General features: G+C 33.9%; 2 protein-coding genes across 4 annotated transcripts in view; one reads left to right on the top strand and one right to left on the bottom strand.

Moving 5' to 3' along the window:
- Positions 1–25,636, top strand: part of galene (potassium two pore domain channel subfamily K member galene) — a 144,843-nt gene that overhangs the window by 21,030 nt on the left and 98,177 nt on the right. For both annotated transcript variants that reach the window (XM_074183690.1, XM_074183689.1), the window contains exon 2: positions 341–587. In XM_074183690.1, coding sequence (XP_074039791.1) covers positions 341–587 — 247 coding nt within the window. The remainder of the gene's footprint in view (positions 1–340; positions 588–25,636) is intronic.
- Positions 3,377–25,636, bottom strand: part of LOC111516565 (uncharacterized) — a 28,321-nt gene continuing 6,061 nt past the window's right edge. Inside the window, exons 1-6 of one of the 2 annotated variants that reach the window (XM_074183691.1) lie at positions 19,924–20,005; positions 10,829–10,946; positions 6,605–6,757; positions 6,316–6,520; positions 5,998–6,253; positions 3,377–5,807 (exon numbers count right to left, since the gene is read on the bottom strand). In XM_074183691.1, the coding sequence (XP_074039792.1) occupies positions 5,677–5,807; positions 5,998–6,253; positions 6,316–6,520; positions 6,605–6,757; positions 10,829–10,946; positions 19,924–19,990 (930 nt within the window). In that variant the 5' untranslated portion in view covers positions 19,991–20,005 and the 3' untranslated portion in view covers positions 3,377–5,676. Of the gene's footprint in view, positions 5,808–5,997; positions 6,254–6,315; positions 6,521–6,604; positions 6,758–10,828; positions 10,947–19,923; positions 20,006–25,636 lie in introns of those variants that run through there. The other variant, XM_074183692.1, reaches the window with a different exon arrangement.

The raw sequence follows: 25,636 nt of genomic DNA, 5'->3' as shown, positions 1-25,636 counted from the left end.
AAGATACCAAACATCTGTTATTTGACTTTTTGAGATTTTAAAATCTGAATCGAGGAATCGTGGCGATCCACAATATTCTTCAAAACGACGAATTGACAATATTATTGTTTCATAAATATTTCACCGAAAATATTCATAACTACGAAATACTGTGAGGGTTTTATTGAAATTATTTTTGACAAGACCATCATTAGGAAATCTTTCTTTTGGTTTAGACATCTTTTTGTAAGAAGATAAAGGAATAACGATGTTTTTGGTGATGCCGCATATTTTATTGTTTGTGCTGACTATGATTGTATATTATAATAAAAATGATCATCATATTAATATTTTTTTTCAGATAAAACGTGGTATTCATCGAATCCGAGAAAACGTATCCGAATATATTTGGAACTTTACCCAAAATATGAATGCTTTGGAACAAGATAACTTCACGAAGGGTGTCCAAAAATACTTGAAATCATTCGAGAATTCTTTATTGGATGCCATGAACAAGGATGGGTGGGATGGGATAGAAGACGAAAACAAGGTTCAGTGGACGCTTACAGGATCTTTGTTCTATTCTATCATTGTAATTACAACAATAGGTGAGATATATTGATTTTGATAACCTACTTATCACTGCAATTCAAGACATGCTATTATTTTAATGCTTTCAACTTGAATTTTATGTAGGTAAGTTTGCGCCCCACCAAGATTGTATTCTGTTCTTTCCCCCTATTACTGTGAATTGAATCCGATTGAGATGATTTGGGCTGCTGTAAAAAACTGTGAAATTATAATCAATCTAGTGATAGTGATTCCGTACTAGAAAATATACAAAGGTTTATTAATGAAATGAACCACAGTGGTGAATGGATGAAATGTGTTCAGTGTGTCATAGAAAAAGAAGAATGAATAAATATACTTCATCTTCCATTGATCCCTTTATTATAACCCCAAATTCAGATTCAAGCTCCGAAAATTCAGATAATGACTCTTTAGAAGTTCTATTTAATCTTCATGTAAGTACAAACTGTTTTCTTCATCATTACTCTTTACTACTAATGAAAAAACTCCATGTAGGTTTATGAAAAATAAAATTGATTTTGAAAAAAAAATTATACCACGCCGCCCATGCCATACAAAGAAACTATCGACGTTCGGTAACTATTCAGTTCTCATGCCATTCGAATTGACTTCGTATATTGTATACGATCAGTATTTTTACCGTCTTCAACTGGATGAAGTGCCGAAGTTACGGCCCATGCAAACCAAACCTTATAATATTTCATATTTATACAAGATTATTTTCAGTGCAATTTCGTGTGGTACATCCATAAATGGGGAACCAAGTTGAGGAGTGAACTAATTGATGTTAACTCCTTAATTCGTTATCGCATGTAGAGTCCAGCCACTGCTTCTCTCTTGAAACTCTCCCAGTTCTTTCTAATGTGGGGTGATGATTTTTTTTTTCGAACCCTAAATCGAAAATTGTGGTGCGATGAATTGGAGTATCTGATGTGGTGGAATACTTGATTTACTTTGAAATTTGTTTTCCTTTCGCAAGTTCAAATCCGATGCTAAAGGTCGTATTCACCTTGATTGCATCTTCATTCTCCAAAGAATGAAGAGGCATTGAAAAACACTTCACAGTCCTTTGAAAATTCACCAGGATCTTCATGTTTAAAATCAGTGACGCCGTTACTAATCCTGGTCCCGAAACCTGAGGTGGAATCTTCTAGATGAACCCTAGGTTTCGCAGTCTCTTTTGTACCTTTTCGCCCTTCTTCCAGCTTTTGTACTGCCTTCAATGATTCTGCAGACTTCTCAAATGTCACAACGCCGATTCAATATAATGCTTCTTTTCTAGGCGGGACGCATTTTTTAGAGTCTTCCTTAGCCACTGAGCCCCCTTTGTCACATTCACGAATTACACCTATTACCGCTTTTTTGATCCTATGGTCTTTACTGAATCCATTAACGGAGCCATATTCTCATAAACGTCTGCAACGAAACAATTTACCGAAAATGAATAATGAAGTTACTGCATCTGAATAACGAATATGGATATTGTTAGTCAATAGGTATTGTGGCGGTCCCAATTTTGGCTCCGCTCATCACCATGAACTACCTCATGGTGCAGTTCCAGTCGCTAGACCTGCGTTCTATGCATTGAGAGGTACAGGTCATGGTCGGGTACAGCAGCCATACAGGTATATCGAGGTCCCCAGATAGCTCAGATCTGACCTCGCGATTTTCCTGATGTTCTAGTGTTCTTGACGCTGCAGCACCTAGTATAACGTAAATAGGTTATTATGCCTTTTTGGTTTCGGAGAATTATCAGTTACGTTTCTTGACATCTAGAGGATTCTAATTTTCATTGGAAATAATTGACCGGAAGTGAAAACTGAAAAAATGGTCTAATTTTGACGGATTTGAAATCTCCTTGGCATAATGAAGTCGAATATATTATTTGTTCCATTCTGCGATGATTTTTTTCATACCAGTAGTTCCAAATAGTGTTTGTAATATTTGTCTAATACTGTAAATATGCGTCTCACATAAATTTCAAAATTATTTCGTCTCCTCATGCGCTGTATGACAATCCAAATATATTATTACTGATAGCGCCCTTTCAGAATATTGATATCCTTGATTTTTTTTCTCGTTTCATCATGTTTTCCCCTTCATTTTGACGTTTTGCATGTTACGATCCAACAATTATGTACGAAAATATGACTTAGTACCTTTAAGCATGCCGCCATGTACCACCATGTGAATTTAGCGTAACGCTAGTTGCACACACACCGATTTTGGACGGCCGACTTTGTACCGGTCGTCCAAATTCCAATAGTGAACCACATGTGTGAATGGGATCTGGCACACACGCCGACCGGTGATCGTCGCCGGTAAAATACCGGTGAGCAGCCGTCCACTGCCACTGTATCGCCGGCAGTATCGGGAAGTTGTGGCGTACATGACTGAATACACTCTTGCATAGTCACCGGTTTTTTACCGACCATTCCAGTCACGAATGCTCGGTGAAGTTACTACGCATTAACTTCGTTCTGGTAGTGCGTGCTAATTACGACAACAAAGCAATTGATTGTTTAACTGATAAGAATCCGGTGAGTGTGCAAGCACGCGCTACCAATAAAATATAGTCCGATTTTATACTGGCCGTCCAAAATTGGTGTGTGTGCAACTAGCGTAAGGCTAATTGCACACACACCGATTGTGGACGGCCGATTTTATACCGGTCGTTCAAATTCCAATAGTGAACCACATGTGGGAACCTGGTACACATGCTTACCGGTGATCGACGCCGATCACCGGTGATATATTCGAAGTCGAATATATCTTGAATGAAAAATCAATGCATAAGAAAGGTAAGAAGAAGAAATGATTTAGTGTAATATAGATTTTTATTGATATTATAATTTTTAGTTTTATATACATTGTACAATAAATAGACATGAAATATTTGGTGAAATAATACAATTTTTATGACGGCAAATAAAATACATAGTTCAGTTCTCAATAATTATACAATATGATCCTAAAACTGCTCTTTGGTTATACAATGGAACAAAAAATGAAATGTATCAATATTTTCACATTTCTTGTTGATGTATTACATGATTTGTGATATCGTGAAAGTTTTTTGATATACAATGGCAAAAATTATAACATTGAATTGTGAAAAAATTGATCGATTCAGATGGTAGCAAAAGAAGAAGGATCGAATGTTTTCCGAAAACAGCAAGACAAAGCGAAAATTGGAAAAAAAATCAGGAATAATTTCACTATGAATGAAAAGGAGCATTTGATTTTTAGACTTGTAGAAGAAGGACTTTCAAGCATCGTGCTGCAAATTATGCGGACGTTGTTGAAATACATTGTCTCTTATGAATTGACGCAGATGAGCATCGCATACGAAGGAGCATCTAGGCAACACTCATCTGCTCATAAGAAACGAAGTATATCAACCACAGCGTCCCTATAACTTGCAATTGTTGATATAGTCGAAGTAACCGGTATAGTGCAAAGTTGAAGCTGTTGGCGAGTTCAAAGGCCATAGAAACCAATTCAAATGAAATAAAGCCGCTGCCAACTAGTCCACGTGGAATGTAGACTTGGCGGTTCGTATTAGATAGTTTTTACTAACAGACTTAGTAAAAATCAGAGTTAAATTTGGAGTCATGTAACGGTGACGAATAGAATGCGAGCCATCGTGTTGACAATGTTCATTTCAGGAACTGATCGCGATTTGAGTAATGAAATTTGATATTGGTGCAGTCATAATTACTTAAAAGTTTTGTTATCTGTTTAAAATGTGGCGTCCTTGGACAGGTACCAATAGTAATAACGAGTATGATAACAACGGAGGCTTTTTTCTGTGTGGTGATTCCAATGGCCCTGGTGAACAATGCGGAAAAGAGATACCAGTGAATAAGATTCGTATTCATTTGAATATTGAAACACAGATACTATGTTTCAACGTATATAATAATCTACATCTCAAGTTTGGTTTCGAGGGAAACAAACTATTACAAGCAACATCAGATTTGACCGAAATTCCTTTCTCAACTGTACGTAAAATAGTCAAAAACAAACCTTATGAACGCAAGACGCGATGTGTTACGGAATTACCAAAACCTTCAGATGTTCATCTAATAAAATCATTGAAAAAAACAATATACGATTGTAACAAAAGCAATGAGATTCCTACAACTGAAATAGAACTCTTCAGAATTGGATAAAGAAACTAGGATTCAGATTTAAAATAATAAACAAACATTAAGCAGTTATGGAAAGCAGAAGAATAGTGGAATTGCATAACAAATACTTAGAACACAAATCACTGTTGAAGAAGCTACTGTGTTAGTGAAACATGTCGTGATATATTTTCCAAATAAAGTTTGTGGAGATCAAATCGTGAGTTCTAGTTTATGAAATTACTACGGATCTTCATCAAGTAACGGGCGAATCAATCAGAAAATGGAGAAATTGAATACTTTAGAAAAATATGATGATGATTCATTGATATTTGCATTTTCGCGGAATTATAATTTTATTAATCCAAACTCTCAACCCGATAAAAATCATTAACCTTCAACGGAATCACAAACTTCCAATATATACTAATGTTTCCGTTTCCCAGTGTTGGATGGAAGAGGCATCCCTGTTGGAATTGACCAATACTTATTTCAATGATGAGTTTTCAAATTGTATCGACTTTCGAACAGAGTTGATCTTGCAAAAGACTCCACGGAATGTTCCTTGATACTTATGAGTTCTCAACCATCACAATTTGAAGAATCAATTCATTTAGATCAACATAGAATCTGTTCGAATTATTAAATGATAAATTGAAAAGTACACCCTGAACGCTGTTTCTCATAAAATGGGATGAAGTAAAACTAAGAGTGCTTTCCGAACCGTTAACTATTTTTGAAGAATATATAAAGTATTTTTTAATTAATTCATCTTTTCTGACAAGTAATATTTATCAATATGACTAGTTACTGATTGATTAGACTCTACAGAGTTCTAATTCGCAGTTACTTCTGTTCTGTTGATCTAGATTGATTTATTTTTGGGCGAAAGGAGATTGAAAACCTGTAAATCAAGTAACAGCGACTCTCACACAATGTCTTTCTAGAAAAATGCCACGGAAAAAGTTTTCGATGATTATGATTTTCTCTTCGAAGCATCTGCAGCTGATCTGGGGTTGAAATCTAAGTCATAACCTTGGATGGGTCTATCATAAGGTCCTCCAGGGCCAATCAGTATTCCATTTTCTGGAGAATTGCTGTTTTGACCTGAAAATAGCGGTGCAATTATAGCTTATAGCTGTAATAGCTTATTTGTAGTAGAAAGACTTTTTTATATGATGAAAAAATCAATTATTATATCACAACATTCACTTCTTTTTATTTTAAAAGAATTATTATAGTTATTGAAACTGAGGTACTCTTCAAACCCTGCTTTTGGTCCAGATAGAATATTCACCTACAAATCCTGGGTGAGGTCGTCCACCAAGCCCAAACCCACCACTTCCAGGTCTGAAGGATCCTACTGGCTTTGGTCCTAACCCATTTCCGAAATGAGGTCTCTGAAATGTATTTGGTCTATCGAATGGACCCCCTGGACCTACCAAAATACCATTTTCAGATGAATGAACTGGTCTTGATGGTAGAGGACCTCCTAGTTGATTTTTTTTGGTAGTAGAATAACAACAATATTGTTTTCCAACATCACAGTGGCCCTGTAATAATTGGTGTGGTGATTCAGAAATATTGTCTTTGTATGGCGTTATTATTTATTTACATAGGAGATTCCAGGACTGTTGCAATTGAATTTTTCAGCACATTTACATCGATCGAACTCCTTGTATGGACCTTCTTTCACCCACGAAGGAATAGGTCCTGTAAGTATATCTGGAACTGGTCGGTCATCTGAATCATAATTACCTTGACCTTGACCATATCCAGACCCGTAACTGGTTTCGGCATATAAGCCTCCTGGTCTGAAACTGAGAAAAGTCAGGAATATAGAAAAGTGACGTAAATTAACCAGGATATATCACAATATGAATAATAGGTTGTTAAGGACTCACCCATCACTGGAAATGGGTTTAGGTCTTGGTCTAAATGATGATCCGACTTCGGAAGGTATTTGGTTGTAGGGTCTATCGCTGAATCCATTAGTTGGATAGTTATTGAAAGGTCTTTCGTTTTCATATACTTCGTACCTCACTGAAGCATCCTGCCTTAAAATAAAATGTATATCTAGATCACAGTTGAACTTGAAAACAATTCAAAAACGATGGTACTGATAAATATTCCAATCCTACATTGAAATTATCTAAATTTAATTACAGTTTTCAGTAATTTCAGAGGACACGTTGATGTTGAAATAAAATTATCCTCCTGAATGGCCCTTATGATGGTACTTATGATGAGCCGAGTTTTGACTTGGGCTTGACTCGGTTCGATATCAAAAAAGCCGTAGTTCGGCAGCAATTCTGGCTCAATTTTAAATCTCCAGGCAACCTCTAAGCTCGCCTTGAAATCGAGTCGAGCTTTGAGCCGAATTGAGCCAAGTCGAGCTTTTAGTAATTATTTGTGTGTGGATATATTGCAGTAACATTAATATTTGCACGGTTTTTTTCTGAGCGTACTTTAAACGTACAAAAAAATCAGATACTACTTTGACCATTTTAGAGGTTATTTTTTCTACACTAGTTCACAAGTTCCGGTATCGAAATGAAATGTCGAGGTTTAGCAAAAACCGGGGTTTAACTCAAATAAATGCAGTTCGGTTCGTAGTTAGGCTCGTGAAAAATGTTGCAACTCGGCTCGAGGGTTGGCTACATTTCTGGTTTTGATTAGCCTTCGTTACTATTGTTTCTCTGAGCTACTTCAAAACACAACTTCCGTTCAAGTATTTATGACACAATTGTTTTTTGTTGTATGTAATGTGTCAGCTTTAAACTTGGTTAATGAATTGATCAGGTAATCTAAGTTTGAAGATTTTTTTTTGTTTTTAAATGAGTCATAATTCACTAATATATCCACATGGTGTCAATTGAAAAACTCTCCAGCCATATATTTCGTTTCAGTAAATGGAACGAAAAATCAAAAAGAATAATTTCTTGCAGAGTTGTTTCCACTCTTAGAATTTTGATTGGGAAAGGAAGTAAAGTGTCACATAATTCTGAGATAATTTTAATTCTACTACTTTTCAACCAGCAGTTTTTCTAAAATGGCAGTAGGTATTAGGTGAAACTTTTCTGCACCGAGAGTGATGCTTTTCAGGATATTATTTCAATTAAAAAGAATTGTATCGATTCTCCTTTTTGTGTATAGGAGTACAAGAGCAAAATAACCTCAAAAAGTTGAATCAAAAGGTGAATTTCGATGGCAGATCATTGGTGTTTATTTAATTGGAGATCTTAATTCCTACAGCCGGAATTGAACCAAAAGCACTTGCTACTTCTTAAAAAATGTATTTTAAGTAGCTTTTTCTCATGGCAAAATATTTTTCACCAAATTTTTCAAATATTTATATTGAATCAATAACTCAGTTTTACTTGTGCTCCTTAGCGACAAACTCAATGACTGTCAAAGTTTTCGAGAAAGTTTCGACAAAATTCTTACTCACTAAGATGTTTAAAACTGAGCAAAAATGATTGAAGATATTCTAAAAGAAAAAAAAAACAAAATGGGAATGTAAGTCTCAGGTAGTTCTTGAAGTGATGATGAAGTATTCCGAACAAATGAAAATATATAAATAACTAGTCGGTTCTGAATGCATTGGAAAAAATGGTTGAACCAGACAAGTTCCAAGTATCAGAAGAATATTTTGAATAGAGGAATACAAACTGGAATTCAAAAATATTTGTTGCAGAGGCCATCAGGTCCTTACGAACATTAAAAACTTTCGAGAACTGAGAAGCACATTTCATCCTCATAACATTCAGTTCAGATACGTTTAATAGAAGTACATTTTTGTGAAACCATGACCCACATAAGAAATGCATCGCACATCAAGAGATGGGACTTCGTTAATTCTCAGCTTACATAATATTTATTTTCTGAAACTTTTGGTTTTTATAGGAATGATAGTTGGTTGACAAAACAACTCATTTTGGTTTTTTATTTCCAATCTGTATTCTGTCTAATATCTGTCTGAGTGACGGTAGTTCATATTTTCTGAATTGAAATATAGATAAATGAAATTATCGCATATTCTCAACAAAAAAGTTAATTCTTGGTCTGTTTATTCAAATATTCACAAATCTGTTTTCCGTTGAACAGTTATCGTCTCCTACGAACGACAACCCTCAAAAGTAGAAGAAAGAGCTGAAGATTAACGAGGTCTCACCTTTCAACGTACGATTCCTGACACTTAAGATATATTGACAGAAGAAGAGTAACTGTAACCTCCGAGATTATCGGACTTGATTTCCTCAGAGTTCATAAGGTACTGAATAAATAATTCGCATGTTTCTTTTTGAAAATTATCGAAAAGTAATTTCTATGAAAGTGAAAGAATGATATCCTCATTTTACTTGAACCAGAAATAGTTGCAACAGTGCCAGCTAATCTTTGTACCACTTTTACTAAAATTGGAGTCGATGAAATAATTTTTGTTCAATGATAACCTGTGAACACTTCCTGCCGCATTTGAGTTCTAATAACTTCCATATTTTCGTTTTATGCAGATAATCAAAATAGTTTGACACTCGACTCACTTCTTCCTTAACATTGGTGGGTAACGTCTAATCTTGGTAGAGGGTTGAAAGGGGTTCATATTTATAGTATTATTCGAAACGTGTCCCCCATAATTGAAAGTGACGTATTTTGTGATATTCCGTGTTCTACCTAAAGGAAGGTACTTGGAATGGGAGGTTTTCGAATTGACACCTTGTAGGTATAACTTTGCGAAAGAGAATTCTAACACAACTACAAAAGTATCGGTGTTTATTGTACTGTTTCTACTTTTGGAAAAGGGGGAGTTATATTCATAGTGATGTAGAATACAATTTGTCATATTTACAGTGAGATACTGGTACGATAGTATAGCGGCTCACACGTATAGAATTTAAAGGACTAAAGGAACATTTGCAATCTCTTATTAAGTTATCTTGAGAATCAGAAATCAGTCGTACAAATGTTTTCAGGATCCTTCATAAGTACAAATTTCATCCATATGAGATTAGACTAGTTCATTAATTGAACGAACATGATTTCGATAGACGTATCGAGTTTTGTGAAAGTCTCACTGAACGGATCAACTTGCATCAGAATTTCTTGTATAATTTCAAGTTCATACTCAACGACCTCAAAAACTGAATGTTTGGACAGGAATCATAGGACCTTATTTTATCGATGATTATTTGACTAGTGATGAATATTTGGATATGTTGGAGAATCGAATAATACCGTGCATCAATAGGGCAATTGAGGAGGATATATATTTATTCGAAAACGAAATAATTTTTCAGCAGAATGGTGCACCTCCTCATTATGTAGCTCCAGTGCGGCCATTTTTGAATGATAATTTCCCTGGATTGGCAGAAGAAGTCCTACAGAATGGCCACCAAGGTCTCCGGATCTCACTACTGTATATTCCTTTCTATGGGGTCATTTGAAGACTGAAGTGTATGAGATTGAACAACAACATTGTAAGATTTGATAGAAAATATTATGAGGCATTGCAGAGAAATAACTCCCGAGATTCTCAAGCATGTCATGTCAAGCATTTACCGTGGAAAAATTTTTTCTTCTCATTGCCCAGTCATCAGATTTTGATACAAGGATTAATAAAAAAATTCTTTTTCCGATTTATTGCTTCCATATTTGTCAGTAGAACGAATAGTTCAAAATGTGGCATCCTGTATGATTGTTAACCTGTTTTTTTTTAATTTTTCCTGCAAATCATGTGTTTCATACTCTGTTGAAATCTGCTCATCATGGACCATCTGATAATGCGAAACAATATAGAGTGATCCATTAAAAAATTAGTGACATGCTCTGGGGTGCGATAGGGGAAGAAACATCAGATATGAATGTCAAAATGTGCCCCCCTGAATACTATTGCAGACGTGTTTTTTTATTTTTTCTGAAAATTATTGCTGTTATTATTGCTGTTATTTTGACACTTATGAAGTGAAATGACCACTTCATATAAGTATGATATGACCTAAGATCATAACAGATAATTTAATCAAAAATTACTTGAATATCAAGAGATTGTACTTTCCAGGAACTCCACATATCAGCCTTGTCAAATTTTGTCGTGTGAATGTATCAATGAACCTATAAGTTCTATTTACCTGTTAAAATATTCCGGATCCCTTAGTGAAGCGCTCCTGCTACTGCTTCTACTGTTATTGTCCCAAACCCATTTTTTATCGTCTGCACAGGTTACTGACAGAAGAATACAAACTGTAGCTGTAAAAATAGATGGTTCACTTTTTAGCTGAATTTCAAATATGGTTTCTTAGCTAGTCACAAAATGCCTGAACATATAGTAAATCTAATAAAATTATAGCGTGGAAAAACTAAAAAACACGCTTTCAAAAAACATCGAACTAAAAAGTTAAAAATATTTTTTTCAAATAAGCTTGAAACAATAACAAACGAAAAATACTAGTATTATTGTGGAAAAAGCGACGGGAGCTTGATATACAAAAACTATGGCAAAAAGCGCACACACTTTTTTTACAATAATACTGGTATTTTTCGTTCGTTATTGTTTTAAACTTATTTAAAAAAAAACTATTTTTAACTCCTTAGTTCGCAAAGGAGGGTTACAAATAAGGCAGCAGGCGCGCGTTTAAAAAAACACTTTTTTCAAATGAGGAAATACATGTAAAGTGAGTACGAATTATATCAAGGAGTTTATGTATAGCGCCATCTGCCCGCGAATAGATCAAGCAATAATGCCGATAATACATACAGGTCAAGCTAATAAAAGCGTGATAAAAAGCAGTATCGTAATCACATCCACTGAGTGCACGAAATCCTGGCTAGCAACAGCTTAGTGATGGTCCTGAATGTTCGTAAACCTTAGTGATATCAACATCAGTCAATATCTACCCGTAATTATCATAATTTTTCAAATGATTTATATTGACCAGCATGATTGTTGTAATGTCGGTATCAGTACATCTAATAATAAAGTTATTAAACTAATAAAGCATCAATATTACAGATACGATGAATAATTTCAGTGTCAGCTTCTTCATGGTCAGGGCATGTTAGATTTTCATCAAAATCAGACACTAGGTACTTATATTGTTAGTACGGTAAAAGAGTGGCATTTCTGGAGGTTTACAATAATCTTTTTGTTACCAATAAATGGTACCATTTCATCTGTAGCCAGTGTTTTGTGAACAAATTAACGAGAGCCTTTATTTTTTAATTATTCCCCAAAATCAGGCGGTCGAACTTGATCAGGTGATGTTAAACTCCAGTTGTGTTGATTCATGTCGTAGAGATCTTTCGTAATCTTTTATAGAAGGAGAAAAGTATTGCAAGTATTGCAAGTTTCATCATGTGAAGTAAGAAAAATCCATCTATTACAACAATATCTATGTGGGACGGTGAATTGTGTTTGATATCTTTCTCTAAACATTTCTTTGAAATTAATTTTTGAGTTTTACAAATTATAACATTCAGACACGATGGAATATCACTGAAAATACTCGACACAAAACTGTATGCTAAACACCAAGTAGCGCACACATACACTGTAAGACTGGAATAGACGGTGTGTGCAGGAGAAAAATCGGTATTCATAAATATCTCTCTCACGCTCAAACGGACATATGTCGGGGGGATGTTAGGCCCCTTCAATCGGTCTAGCTGCTTAAGAAAATAATTGAATTAGTTCCCTGAGTATCATATATTTAAATCAAGACTGAGGTGTTTAGTAAAGTTACATTGATATTTTTTTTGAAAGTTTTAAAGCGTCTGGTATAATTATCGCCGCCGAAATGAGTCTGGCAGTTTTAATTATTAATTTTCAATAATATTTTCTAACACTAGTTTTACCCACCTTTAGTACCTGGTACCTGTAAATTGGCCGTCGGCCCAAACTAGCAAGTATGCATACATTCGATGATTAGTCGATGATTGCAAAGTATTGCCAGAGTGTCAGTATGGTTTTCGCCTGGTAGAGAATGTGTAGCTATTGGCTAATTTCGTTAACTTAAGAAGAGTTTTTTACTTTGTTAACCATAACCTACTCCGGGATGAATTAGTCAAGCTGGGGATATCAGCTAAAATTCTTCGGATAATACAAAATAAATGCTTTATTCTAATGCAACTATTCAAATGAAAGGTTCTGATGGCCTGTCTAGATTATTCGAAATAACAACTGGTGTTCTACCAGGTGAGCCTCTGAGCCCCCTTCTATTTGTACTATTTATAACGCATATAGAAACATTCATCTATAATAACCAGGCTCAGGGTGTGAACATTGATGCTAGAAATGACGTGTTGGCTCTATAATATCTAGATGATCTTGCCCACTCAGAAATTGATGTGAAAAATTTGAAGATTCTAGAAAAATATACTACATGCAATGAGCTGACGGTTAATTCACGAAAAATTAAAATTATGCAATTTGCTCGGGTAGATATCGTAATTTTGGGACGAGTTAAACTTACACTTAATATTTTTGAAATTACTTTGAACTGGCTGTACAAGATTCTTAACATGGAAAGTGATCGTTATCCAAGATTTGTTTTGAACAACAAATGAGATTAATGAATACGACTGATGCAAAATATAATAAGGCACTTCAAGTAAAGCAATTTTTCATTGATAGCGGATCTCTGGAAATTTGAAATAACATGACTTGTCACTCTTTGAATTCACTAGGAGAAAAATTACAGAAATATTAGAGAAATATTATAGTTATCTCTACGACATCTCATTACCCTTTCATGTATTTATGTACAATACGCTAAGTACCTCAAAGGAACCAAGCTCATATCTGCTGTTGAAGTTACCTATACAAGTTACCCGCACTTTTGCACAGTTACGCATGGCCAATCATTGCAGCGTTTGCAATAGTAATAAGGCCGACATTTTATTTCATATCATCTTCGAATGCCTGATTTACACTGTTATGAAACAAAACAAACAATGCCTTCAGAATTTGGATCAACTTATTCATGCTTTAGAGAATATAACTATTTCGGTAGCCAAAGAGAACTCAGAATAAATCTGGAACATTCTCAGGTTACGTTCATTTATATTGAGAGAATGACGGTTAGGTAATTATAATTTTGAGAGATTTTACAATCCACTGTTAGAAGATTGTTATTTGATTAATTTATATGTTTACATGTATATATATATATATATATATATATATATATATATAAACACTGTATATATATATATATATATATATATATATATATATATATATATATATACAGTGTCACCGATAAAGTCCGCATCAAATGGGAAACTTTTGTATTTATCGTTTTATGTGAAATTTGATTTTGGCAGTAGATTTTGCTTAAGAAATGATGTCAAATGGCGTCTACAAAATAGGTCACGTGATTTTCTTAACCTGTCAAAATTGACATTTAAAAAAAGAAACATCGAAAAATGAAAATTATTCTTCAAAATATCCAAAAATATCAAAGGATAAAAACATTTTCTTTTGTAATTTTATACCCACACACCAAGTTTCAAACCCATAATAAGTATTTTATATTTTCACTATTTTTCCGCACTCCTGCTTTTTCTACTTATCAAAATTTAAGCACACCTGTACTAAATCATTTATTTTAACTAAACTCGTCACCGAATTTCTTTTTTTTTTGTAATATAATAATATTTTAAGAGCCTCTTTGATGTTAAAAACAAATTTTGAAAAATAAAAGTTGTCAAACTTGATGCAAAGTTCATCTAGTTTCAACGGGGCTTTCAAAACTATACAGTACTTGAGTTTTTTAATGAGCAAATGGCCTCACAATATGAATTAGAACAAAACGGAACATTAGGAAACATCATTTCGTGATTCTTGAAGCCCATTCAATAAAAGAAAAAAACTCATAGTATTTACGTTTATCTACTCCTCTAACAACACTAATTTAAAAAAACTGGGTAGGCTGTGAAAAAATATGAAACTACATAATGTGTTTTAGAAAACGTCACTGTCACTGAATAAATCAATGCCCGTTAATTCAATGTAATGTATGAAAATTAAAATAATATGTTATCTTTACAAGAAAAAATTGAAATTGTGCTAATTTGTGGTGAAAACACATTGCATCGACAAGTGACTGATATTTTTAACGCAAGACATCCTGGTAGACATGTACAGCAATCCACTGTAGGTAGGATTTTAAAAAAATTTAAATTGACTGGTTCAGTTGAAAATACTTTTAAAAAACGTCATAAGCCATCACGCAATAATGATGAGGTTCAGTTGGCTGTCTGCCTGGATGTTATCGAACAGGGAAAATAAAGTATTACCAATATTGTAGATAGAACTGGCGTTAAAAGAGAAAGCGTAAGAGCAATTTTACATAAAAATAAATTCAAACCCTACAAACCCAAATTTATAAATACCTTAAAGGAAAGAGATTTCGATGTTCGACTAGATTTCTCTTTCTGGTACCAAGGAGAAGTAGAATTAAACAGAAAATTTCCTTACAAAATCCTATGGACCGACGAAGCTACCTTCATAGGTAGATAGAATGTCGGGACCAATATTCATTTAAAACAAATGTGTGGTGCGGTGTTTTAAATAATCAGGTGATGGGATCATTCTTTTTTAGACACAATTTAACTTCTCAGGATTATTTGCAATTTCTAAATACTGAGATCAGTGATATAGTGGACAATATGCCGGTTGAAATAAGACACAGTCTGTGGTATCAATGTGACGGGGCTCCTATTCATAGTTCAGGACAAGTCAAAGAGAAACTATTAGAAATGTTTAGGGGCAAAGTTATTGGGCGAAATATGGAGCAAATATGGCCGCCTAGGTCGCCAGATTTAACCCCACTAGATTTTTTCTTGTGGGGTTACTTAAAACAAATCGTTTATAAACAAAGACCTTTTCGTGACGTGAATCACCTAGAAACTGTTATTAGAAACTCTATTTTAAACATAAACCCTGTGAGTATCAGCAACTCAATAAAAGATGTATCAAGAAGGACAATTATCTGCATAGAACGCGATGGAAGACATACAGAAATGTAGTGTATTTAATGTCGTGAGTCTTTTTTTCGTGTTTTTTTGCTATTATGATAGATAGATAGATAGATAGATATTTATTCATGCCATTACACAAAGTGTTTTTACATACGTCAAATCAATAATTTGATAAACTCAAAAGAACACACACATATATGTACACCAGACACACATAACTTATGTAGGTATATACACATTTACATGTACATAAATAGAATTACACTATTAATTATTAAATTATTAGATACACCATAGGGTAACAGTAACATTACATCCATCAGACTTCGTGAGATGTACATACTTATCTTTTTGAATATAAAAAGAAATCAAAGTATTTTTCGAATGAGTAAAAACTTTCTGCAATAAAAATTTTTTTTATTTTAATTTTGAATTGACTCATATTCAGGGCTACGTCTTTTAGATCAGTGGGAAGAGCATTGTAAAATTTTATTGCCAGATATCTGTAAGAGTGCTTAGTTTTGGTTATTCTTGGTTTAGGCAATCTAAAGTCCATTCTCTTTCTAGTGGGGTATTTATGTATTTCTTCATTTCTAATCATATTGCCTTTGGAGATTTCCTTCCTCATGTAGATTAAGCATTCATATATAAAACAGGAAGGAAGTGTTGAAATTCCAAATTGTTTAAAAATTGGTTTACAATGTTCATTGAAACTTTTCCCAGCCATTATCCTGAGTACTTTTTTTGTAGGGTAAATATTTTAGCTGAGTGACTCGAGGATCCCCATATTATCAAAGCGTACGTCATTGTTGAATGGAATAATGAAAAATATGATATCCTCAAATATTCTTCCGTTAGTTTGCTTTTCAGCTGTCTTATAATATATGTGGTAGTTGAGAGACGTTTTGAAAGATACTTGATATGATATGAAAAATTCAAGCTGTTGTCAAGGTGTACACCGAGTAATTTTACTGGATCTTCTTCTCTTTGTTCAACCAGTGTAAAGTTGAGATTCAGAGTTTTGTCAGAGTTGAGGGAAAGGTAGTTACTCTTATTCCACATCCGGATGAGTTCATCAGAATCTATTATAAGGTCTCCTAATGACCGACTGTTTGTGTCACAATGTATTATTGATACATCGTCAGCATAACCAAAAGGGTGAATAGAGGTGCTTAGGCTCTGTATATTGAACATCATATCATTGACATAAATAATAAAGAGAATGGGACCTACTACAGATCCTTGTGGTACTCCGTGCTCCATGGCTACAAAATCGGATACTTCATTTTCCCAGTGCACTCTGGCTTTCCTATTTGCAAGTTATGACTTGAATAAATTCAGTTGTCCACCTCTAATCCCGTAGTATTCAAGTTTTCCAGCCATAATCTTATGATTTACCGTATCGAAGGCAAGGTATAGGTACATGTTTATTTTCAGTTCTTTTAATTAAGATTAAATTCCACTGTTTTTTTGTTAAAAAAACAATAAACACTCTAAGATATTATTTCCTAATGTTTCGTTTTGTTCTAATTCACATTGTGAGGCCATTTGCTCATTAAAAAACTCAAGTACTGTATAGTTTGGAAAGCCCCGTTGAAACTAGATGAACTTTGCATCAAGTTTGACAACTTTTATTTTTCAAAATTTGTTTTTAACATCAAAGAGGCTCTTAAAATATTATTATATTACAAAAAAAGAAATTCGGTGACTAGTTTAGTTAAAATAAATGATTTAGTACAGGTGTGCTTAAATTTTGATAAGTAGAAAAAGCAGGAATGCGGAAAAATAGTGAAAATATAAAATACTTATTATGGGTTTGAACTCGTACCTTGTATAGAAATACAAGTAAATCAACATCAATCCAGTATTATACATAGTAGGTTCATTGATTTGACTGATTTCACATTTTCTATGACCTTCTTGACAAAATAATTTTTTGAAGACGCCAAAAAGACGCCTGAAATGAGTTAACATTTCAATTGAACACAAAATATAGATCCACAGTTATTCCAGTTTTGTTGATTGACCCTAACATTTTCTTTATTCAAATTATTTAACTCTTTTAAGGAAGTACCGGTTGAATGAGCAACGTTTACATCATTTATCCAACTAACAATGCCACAAACAAAACTAATCAGTGGTTTGAATAGGATCGTTTTAATTAACGAGAGGATGTTGCAATAAACTGTACTGCTTTTACTTATGCAACTGTGTCCTCTTCTACAAACAATACTTCAATTTGAGACAATTCACGATTTATTGAGATTGTGAATTGAAATTTCAAGAATTGACTACATTATTTTCAATTGAAATAACTTATAGCAAGCGGTTTCCGATAAAATAAATTGTTTCTCTTTCAATAACAGTATTTTCAGGATACATCATTCAATTGTAGTTATAACAAACGGATTTTCATACTGTTTTCAATTATGGCCGGAGTGATTCAAGAGGAGGGCTTATGTACAATCTACGAGTATTGTAGTCTAATCAACAAGTTCAAAAACATAAAAAATAAAGATAAAGGTCCTAAAAATATTAGCGACGCGATTTCGATTCGAAATGTTTTTGAAGGATTTTGGTGCAGGTAAAAAATTTCAATTGTTATTAACAAAATAAGATTAAAAAAAATGGTTTTTAGTTTTTCGTTAATAACTCAAAAAATATTAATATTTAAGCAATTTTCTTTATCGGAAATTTCCTCTTCTTTAACGAGCTTTTTTCAAAATTGCTTTGACATTAATATTTTTTGAAATATTAACGGAAAACTAAATACCATTTTTTTAAATCTCATTTTGTAAATAGTAATTGCAATTTTTTTCCGGCAACAAAATCCTTCAAAACATTTTTCTAGAGGTGATCCCGAATCGAATGAGCCATCGCTCATATTTTTAGGACCTTTATCTCTACTTTTCATGTTTTGAACTTGTTGATTAGACTATTGAGGTTTTGAGGTGTTATCCACATGAAGTCGAAGCGGCGCGGCGGTGTTACCCTTGCAAGTTTTCATGGAAAACGCTGCCTAATCTCTTTGAGATATAACAATTTTCTTCATATTTTTCTCTCAGTATAGGTCTACAAAAAATCGGAAATGGCATGCGTCTATATTTCAAGGATGGTTCACTATACCCATTTTGATGTTATGTCATGTGGTAATTGAAACAGTATACAAATGGAAACGATTTTCATCGAAAGTAATACTGCGGTATTATTTCAAAATCTTATAAAATAATTTTCATTTCCCAATGCAACTTTTGTTATTCAGCAATATCATGAGGAGGAAACAGCATCATTAAACCACGATCCGAAGAACGAGTGGTTTTATCTAACGCTGGTGCTCGATTTGTAATATTTTGTTGAAGATGTAATTCCAGAAGTTGTACTTCAATGAATGAAAAATATTACAAATTCTGTTAAAAAAGGTGATTCTGCTGCAATCCAATGTAATGAATGTAATGCATAATGAGGTTAACATTACAGAAAGTTTTAGGAAAAGAAGGTTTTTGGCTTTCTACTACTCCATCTTGATACAAAAAAAATACAAAAATTAATCACTCCTAAAAAATATAACCCCTTCAATTCAGAAAATTTTACTAGTTCGCACTTCCAGAATCTGATATGATTTTAATATGATTCGGAATATAAGGAAAGACAAATAAAATTAAAATGAATTGCTAAAATAACATTCAAACGTGAAACGGAAATACAATATTATCAAGATGGAAGATGACAATGACCACAGAGTAAAGAAAAAATAAAAAGAATACAAATAAAAAAAAACAAAAAATTGAAAAATATATAAACAGAATTTGACAAGAAGACGTCACAACCAGTGCTTGCCCTTTCCTACGTCAGAGGATTGCTGAAAAGAATGAGAATAATATGGTCTGTGTACATCAGCGAGGAGAAACCAGCAAATCAGAAATAGTAGAGCATGTTTGGACTCATCAACATAACATCAAGTGGTCCCAAGCTGGGATCATCCACAGGGAGGAACACTGGTTCGAGAGAGAGTTCAAAGGAGCTGCATATATGTTGTCCCACAACGCATCCAGCCAAGCTAGCGTAGTACGCAACATACGAAAACCTGTAATCAAGCGGAAAACGGCCAACTATTTTGTGGTAATTTTCATTTTTTATCTTTCATTATTTTATTTTTGATAATTTTACTGAATTTTCATTTTATGTTTCATTGCTTATACATCATTGATAGTTGTATTGTGTCTTTGAGTTGATATGTACTTACCAATTTCAGAATTGAAATTGATAGTTGTGAACATACTTTTGTTTGAGAAAATTTCAATGAAGGTCATTATTATCGATTACAAGCTGATACGACACAATGTCAGCTATATTATCTGCTATCTATGGGAAGCCGGGTCGGCTCGCAAGATAAAATGAAATATATGAAAATATTGGAATGTTCATCACAATGAACAAATGTTTGATACTCTGTTGAACATTAATTGAATGAAGATATTAGGTCATTACTAAATTTTGATTTTGATTCACAACGTTGTATTTATGTATGCTTTCGTTGGTGGTTCACGAGTTTAGAAACGTTCTCCGAAGTCTACTGGAAGTTAATTACTTCATGACTTCTATGAGTTATGACTCATAAGTCATGACTCATTGTCGAATAAGATTCATAATTGTGGATGGGTTGAAGTCGCCTATATGACACATGATTTATTGATTTATAACTTTTCTCAATAACGATTTTGATGTAACATTGACACGCGAAAAAGTGTTTTGCGTTTTGGCACGAAAAATTCAGTAGTTTGATAAAAAAAGACTTAGTGATTTTTTAAAATGTTCATAGAAAAATGGCAGTAAAAAAGTTTATCTATTCATTTATTAATATGATGTGAGCAAGCTTTCATTAAATGAAGGTGAATAAATGAATAGATACGAACAAATAATCATTAAGTAAAACTTAATGCCATTTACTACCATTTTTCTACAAACAGCAGTTGTGTGGCTTACTTAGCTCACTTCTCCTTCAAGGTGACGATGTGCTTATTGAATGATGCCATTGTTTATAAGACATCTCATAATATCAGTCAAATATATATAAATCAACAATTTCTTAAACTTCCACTTTTTGTATTAAAAATTGTTCACTGTTCTATCGAACGAGCTAACCATTTTTTATTATTCATATTGAAATCTGTGCCTGAAAATCATGTCATGGTGAATCTGTAGGAGGCTTATTATGAATTGAAATAATCAGATACCAAAATGAATACATAATACTACTATCAAGGTTTCCATTACTATACATGAATAATAATGTGGTTTGATTTGACTGTGGCAGATGTTTAGATGAGAAATTTTAGATTTATGAATTTATTCAATTCAATATTGTATATATATAAGAGAATAAAAATATATACTATATTTTGAATATTATTCCTTGATGAAAGCATACAAAAAATAGAAGTACACACTCAAATGCGTTATCTTATCCAAATGGATTGGATGAGATAGCATAGCTATTTGAGTAATGGAAAAACTATGAATGTCATAAATCAGTGAAATATTAACAAAACTGAGAATGAAACAACTCATATTGAAAATTGTGAAACTTACAAAACTAACCACAACATTCACAAGTCAATATTTCTATCCACTCTTGCTTTAACTTTTCTTTTCAATCTCCTTCCTTCCATTTCTTTTATTTGTTTTTTTTTCTTTCAGGTAAGTTTTCTGTCATGTCAAAGTAATAGCGTTCTTGAATTTTCGACAATCGTTGATATGTTTCAGGTGGTTGATTTCCTTTCGGCATATCGAAGTTTCTGTTACTTACTCAGGAGTAAACATCTACTCAGGAAATATATTAGGGTTCATTACAGCCACTTTTTACAGCGGCCAACTCATGGGTCTGTGTCGAAAACAGAACTAGGTTTATTGATGCTCGCAACACCTGCAAACTTAGGATAAATGAAAGCAAAGAACTTCACAATCAGAGAATTACCACTTTGGGAAGCCCCGTTCATCTTTGATATTCGAAGATTGAGTTCTTTGTCGATCCCATAGATGGCGTCACCGTAGGGAAAATGTCATGGCCCTCACTTACTCAGGTTTGTCGTTTGAAGACAGTTGAGTTCAGAGATATATTTGAGGTTTAGTCTAGTACCACTGATGATACTTATGGCGGGTCGAAACAGTTCTCTCTGGTGTTGAATCATTAATACGTTGTGTTTGGGCACTGATTTTCAGTCATTGTGTGAGAAAAATGAAAATTGGCAACAATAAATAATGTCGAAAAATACGTTTTCATAATAAGATTACAAGGAAATCAAGAAGTCATAAGGATACTTTCTAACTTATGAACTTGGCCTTCTGTCTTGTCGAAGTAATGGCGTTTTAAAAGTTTAGACAATCGTTGATATGTTTCAGGTAATTAATTTTCATGTCATTTAATGACATGTCGAAGTTTTTGTTACTTACTCAGTAGTAAACATCCACTCAGGGATTACATTAGTGTTTAACCCACTACAGCGGCCGACTCATGAGTCAGTCTCGAAAACCGAACTAGGTTTGTTAATGCTCGCAACAGTTGCAAACTTACGATAAATTAAATCAAAGTACTTCACAATCAGAGAATTAGGGATGAACTGCTTGCCAATCCTTTCGGTCGGTAGCTAAATTTGTTAATTAGAACTTTACACAATTTACAATTCAACTACTAAAACAAGTGGATGGATCAATTGCATCAACAGCCATAGAAAAAGCGTAGCTACTAAGGTAAACCATTTGCGTCCTACTCCACAGACGATTTTCTGGGAAAGGCACCACCCACTATTCCCATACTAGAATCCACAATACCGGAAATTACTTTTTGACAACTCATTCTCAAGCGAACTTTGAAACATCTCAATATCAACAAGGTATCTGGCCCTGATAAATGCCCGGCATTATACTTAAAAAAGGGCGCAAATCAACTTGCACCAGTATTTTGCAGACTTTTCAACCTGTCTTACAAAAAAGGGTTTTTCTTTATTGTTGGAAGATTGCTCGCGCTCAGCCTATTCCCAAAAAGAGCAAGAAAAGACCTCCAAGTAACTATATATCAGTCGCTTTGCTATCATTGATATCAAAATAACTTTCGGAAACAAAGATTAACATGCGAGTTTCTATCATATGTCATCCATTTGGAATAATGCAATCGAGAAACATGGAGACTCAACAGCTGTTGCGCTTGATATTTCTAAGGCCTTCGACTGTTTGTCGCATGAGGGTTTGCTGGACAAACATCGATGCTATTGCTTGTATCATTTCTTTGTATGGTCCTTCAGCTTCCTGAAAGAACGGTCTCTGCAAGTAGACGTCGATGGATATCTCTCGAATACTTTCACCATCAACGCTGGTGCTCCTCAGGGATCCATATTGTCTCAATCCCTTTTTTATTTGAATATCAACAATTTATTGAGAAAAAACAAGAATCCAATATATTGCTTTGCTGATGCTGATGACAGCACACTTGTCTCGTCATTCCATTGGAAATCCAGGACATTGGCTACGGAGGTACATCTTCACCGGCAGCAAGGTTTGTATATCTTAATGAGGATCAAGAAGTGATTTTGAATTGGGGTGAAAATAACCAGGTTCAATTCAATAACACAAAAACCCAGGCATCGGTTTTCTTCAAGATGACAAATATCTCCGAACCGGATATAATAATGTCAGATCAGACCATTCCACTTTCTGCTTCGATAAGTTTGTAGGGGTTAAAATGGACATCAATATGTCTTGGCACAATCATGTCTTGGGAACTTTTGATCCTTTATAAAGCTCAGATCAGACCTTTTTTGGAGTATCGTTATCATGTATGGAGCTCTGCCCCCAGACATTCCCTGAAGTTGCTGAATTCCATCCATAAAAGAGCCATCCGTCTGATTGGAGACGCAAACATCACTCGCAACTTTAATAGCCTGGAACATCGAAGAAAGGTTGGAGATTTGTCTCTCTTCTATAGATACTATCAAGGGAGATATTCAAGTGACTTGGCACATTTGGTTTCACTAAGAGCGGTACATATCAGAAATACGCGGCGGACTGTGGCTGCTCATTGATTTTGAGGTTCAACTCAGTACACCTTGAACTTCACTGTTTAAGAACTCTTCCATTTGTAGAACTAGGTTTATGTGAAATAAACTTCCTGACTACGTTTTTCCAAATGGATTTAATCTCCAGCGATTCAAATCCAATGTGAATCGCTACTTTCGCACAGGCACGGCTCTGAGTGCGCCTTAAGGATTAAGTGCTTGTGTTTCGCCCTTAGAAAAAAAGCTCATTTATGTGAAAAATTGTCTCGTGTGGAATATATATTTTTGGATGATATCCTCTAGAATGAAGAAAACATTTTTCACTGCTGGTTTTTTGCAGGCTCTAGTTCTAGCTGAAGAAATAGGTTCCGGTGAAATTGAAGAAATAACATTTGAGAACAAATAACTATACAAAAATTAAATTTGATGTTCTACTCACTTGTACATATCGGAGAGATATTTATATAATAATTTTCCGCTTTTTTCACTTACTCGACTCAGTCGGACAAAAATTTGAAACAGTTGAAAATGTCGCCGTGTGATAGCAAAACATAGAATGTTTTGCTATCACACGGCGATCCGTGCATCTCTCGGAATTCCAAATAAGAGTGCGGGAAAGCAAGTATAGTTTGAAATAATGGGGATTTACAGTTTTATTTCAGTGTGCCGTATTATACCAATTTCCCCTATTTTTGACATACATGGCCAGTCGAACAACCCTTTGTGAAGAAGAGAGACCGTGTGACATTCGACTCTACTTGATAATTCCGTACTACGGAATCAGGGGGAAAATAGCTGATTTGATCGATGCTTACCTATTCAAACGGAAGCAGGTTGTGGAACGAAGTAGTAAGAGACCTCCATCAGTGAGTGTAACACCAGGTGTGCCTCAAGGGTCAATCTTGTGACCCATATCATTCCTAATATATGTTATTGATCTTCCACACCATATGAACCCCCTTAACACTATTCATTATGCCGATGAGGCTACTATTTATGAGAGTCACCCTGAACATGAATATCCAAAGCAACTAACTGACAATGCGTTGAAAAAATCGAAATTTTTTGCAGCCAAGAAAACTGAAACAATTCACACTAAAAGAACTGAAGGACAGTCAAAAATCCATTTAGTTTTTGGAGCATCACGGCTCAATATATTGAAATAGATGCGTAAACGGAGCGATTTTTATCAAATACTTTCTTGGTGTTTCTCACTTTGTCTTCAATCGAGGACCGCCTGCCCGGTACTGACGATGCCCAATAGGCTGAAACAGCTGTATACCGGTGGCTCTTAAATTGAAATCAATATGGGAATGATCAAAAAGTACTAATCTATTTATCTTTTCATTTTCATGGAATTATTTTCCAGCAGCTTGACTGCATTAACCTTTCTCGATTTCATATATATATATATATATATATATATATATATATATATATATATATATATATATATATATATATATATATATATATATATATATATATATATATATATATTACTATGAATTATGATGATGGAATTGTGATTTAAAAAAAAATTCGTTTTCTTTTATTTTTAAATTTGATTTATTTTGGTTCTGATTCCAATTCAATGTTTTTAAAGTTTTGTGAAAGAAAAGAATTCTATGCTCCGGCAGATATTTATCTTACTTCAACGTCCTACCTCTATCCTCGAAGTTTGCTCAGCTCAGTTTGGTAGCTCATGCAGCTCTCTCTCTCAAGGTAGAATTCTTGGAAAGGGTTTTTCAAGAATTTTGTGACTCATAACTTTTATGAAAAATGAAAATTTTGCTTCAAAGTTTCAAATTTATAATAAATATAACAAATTCAGTAAATGGTTTACAAGACAACTTAAACTTACCCTAAACTGCGCCAGATAACTTATCCTATATAAATATTCAAATA

The sequence above is a fragment of the Leptinotarsa decemlineata genome, unplaced genomic scaffold (assembly GCF_025532065.1).
Source record: "Leptinotarsa decemlineata unplaced genomic scaffold, Ldec_3_MD MMD2_tig00026340_RagTag_RagTag, whole genome shotgun sequence".
In the NCBI taxonomy this organism is placed as follows: Eukaryota; Metazoa; Arthropoda; class Insecta; order Coleoptera; family Chrysomelidae; genus Leptinotarsa; species Leptinotarsa decemlineata.
The sequence above is the reverse complement of the archived record's forward strand: the minus strand, read 5'-3'. Positions and strand labels throughout refer to the sequence as shown.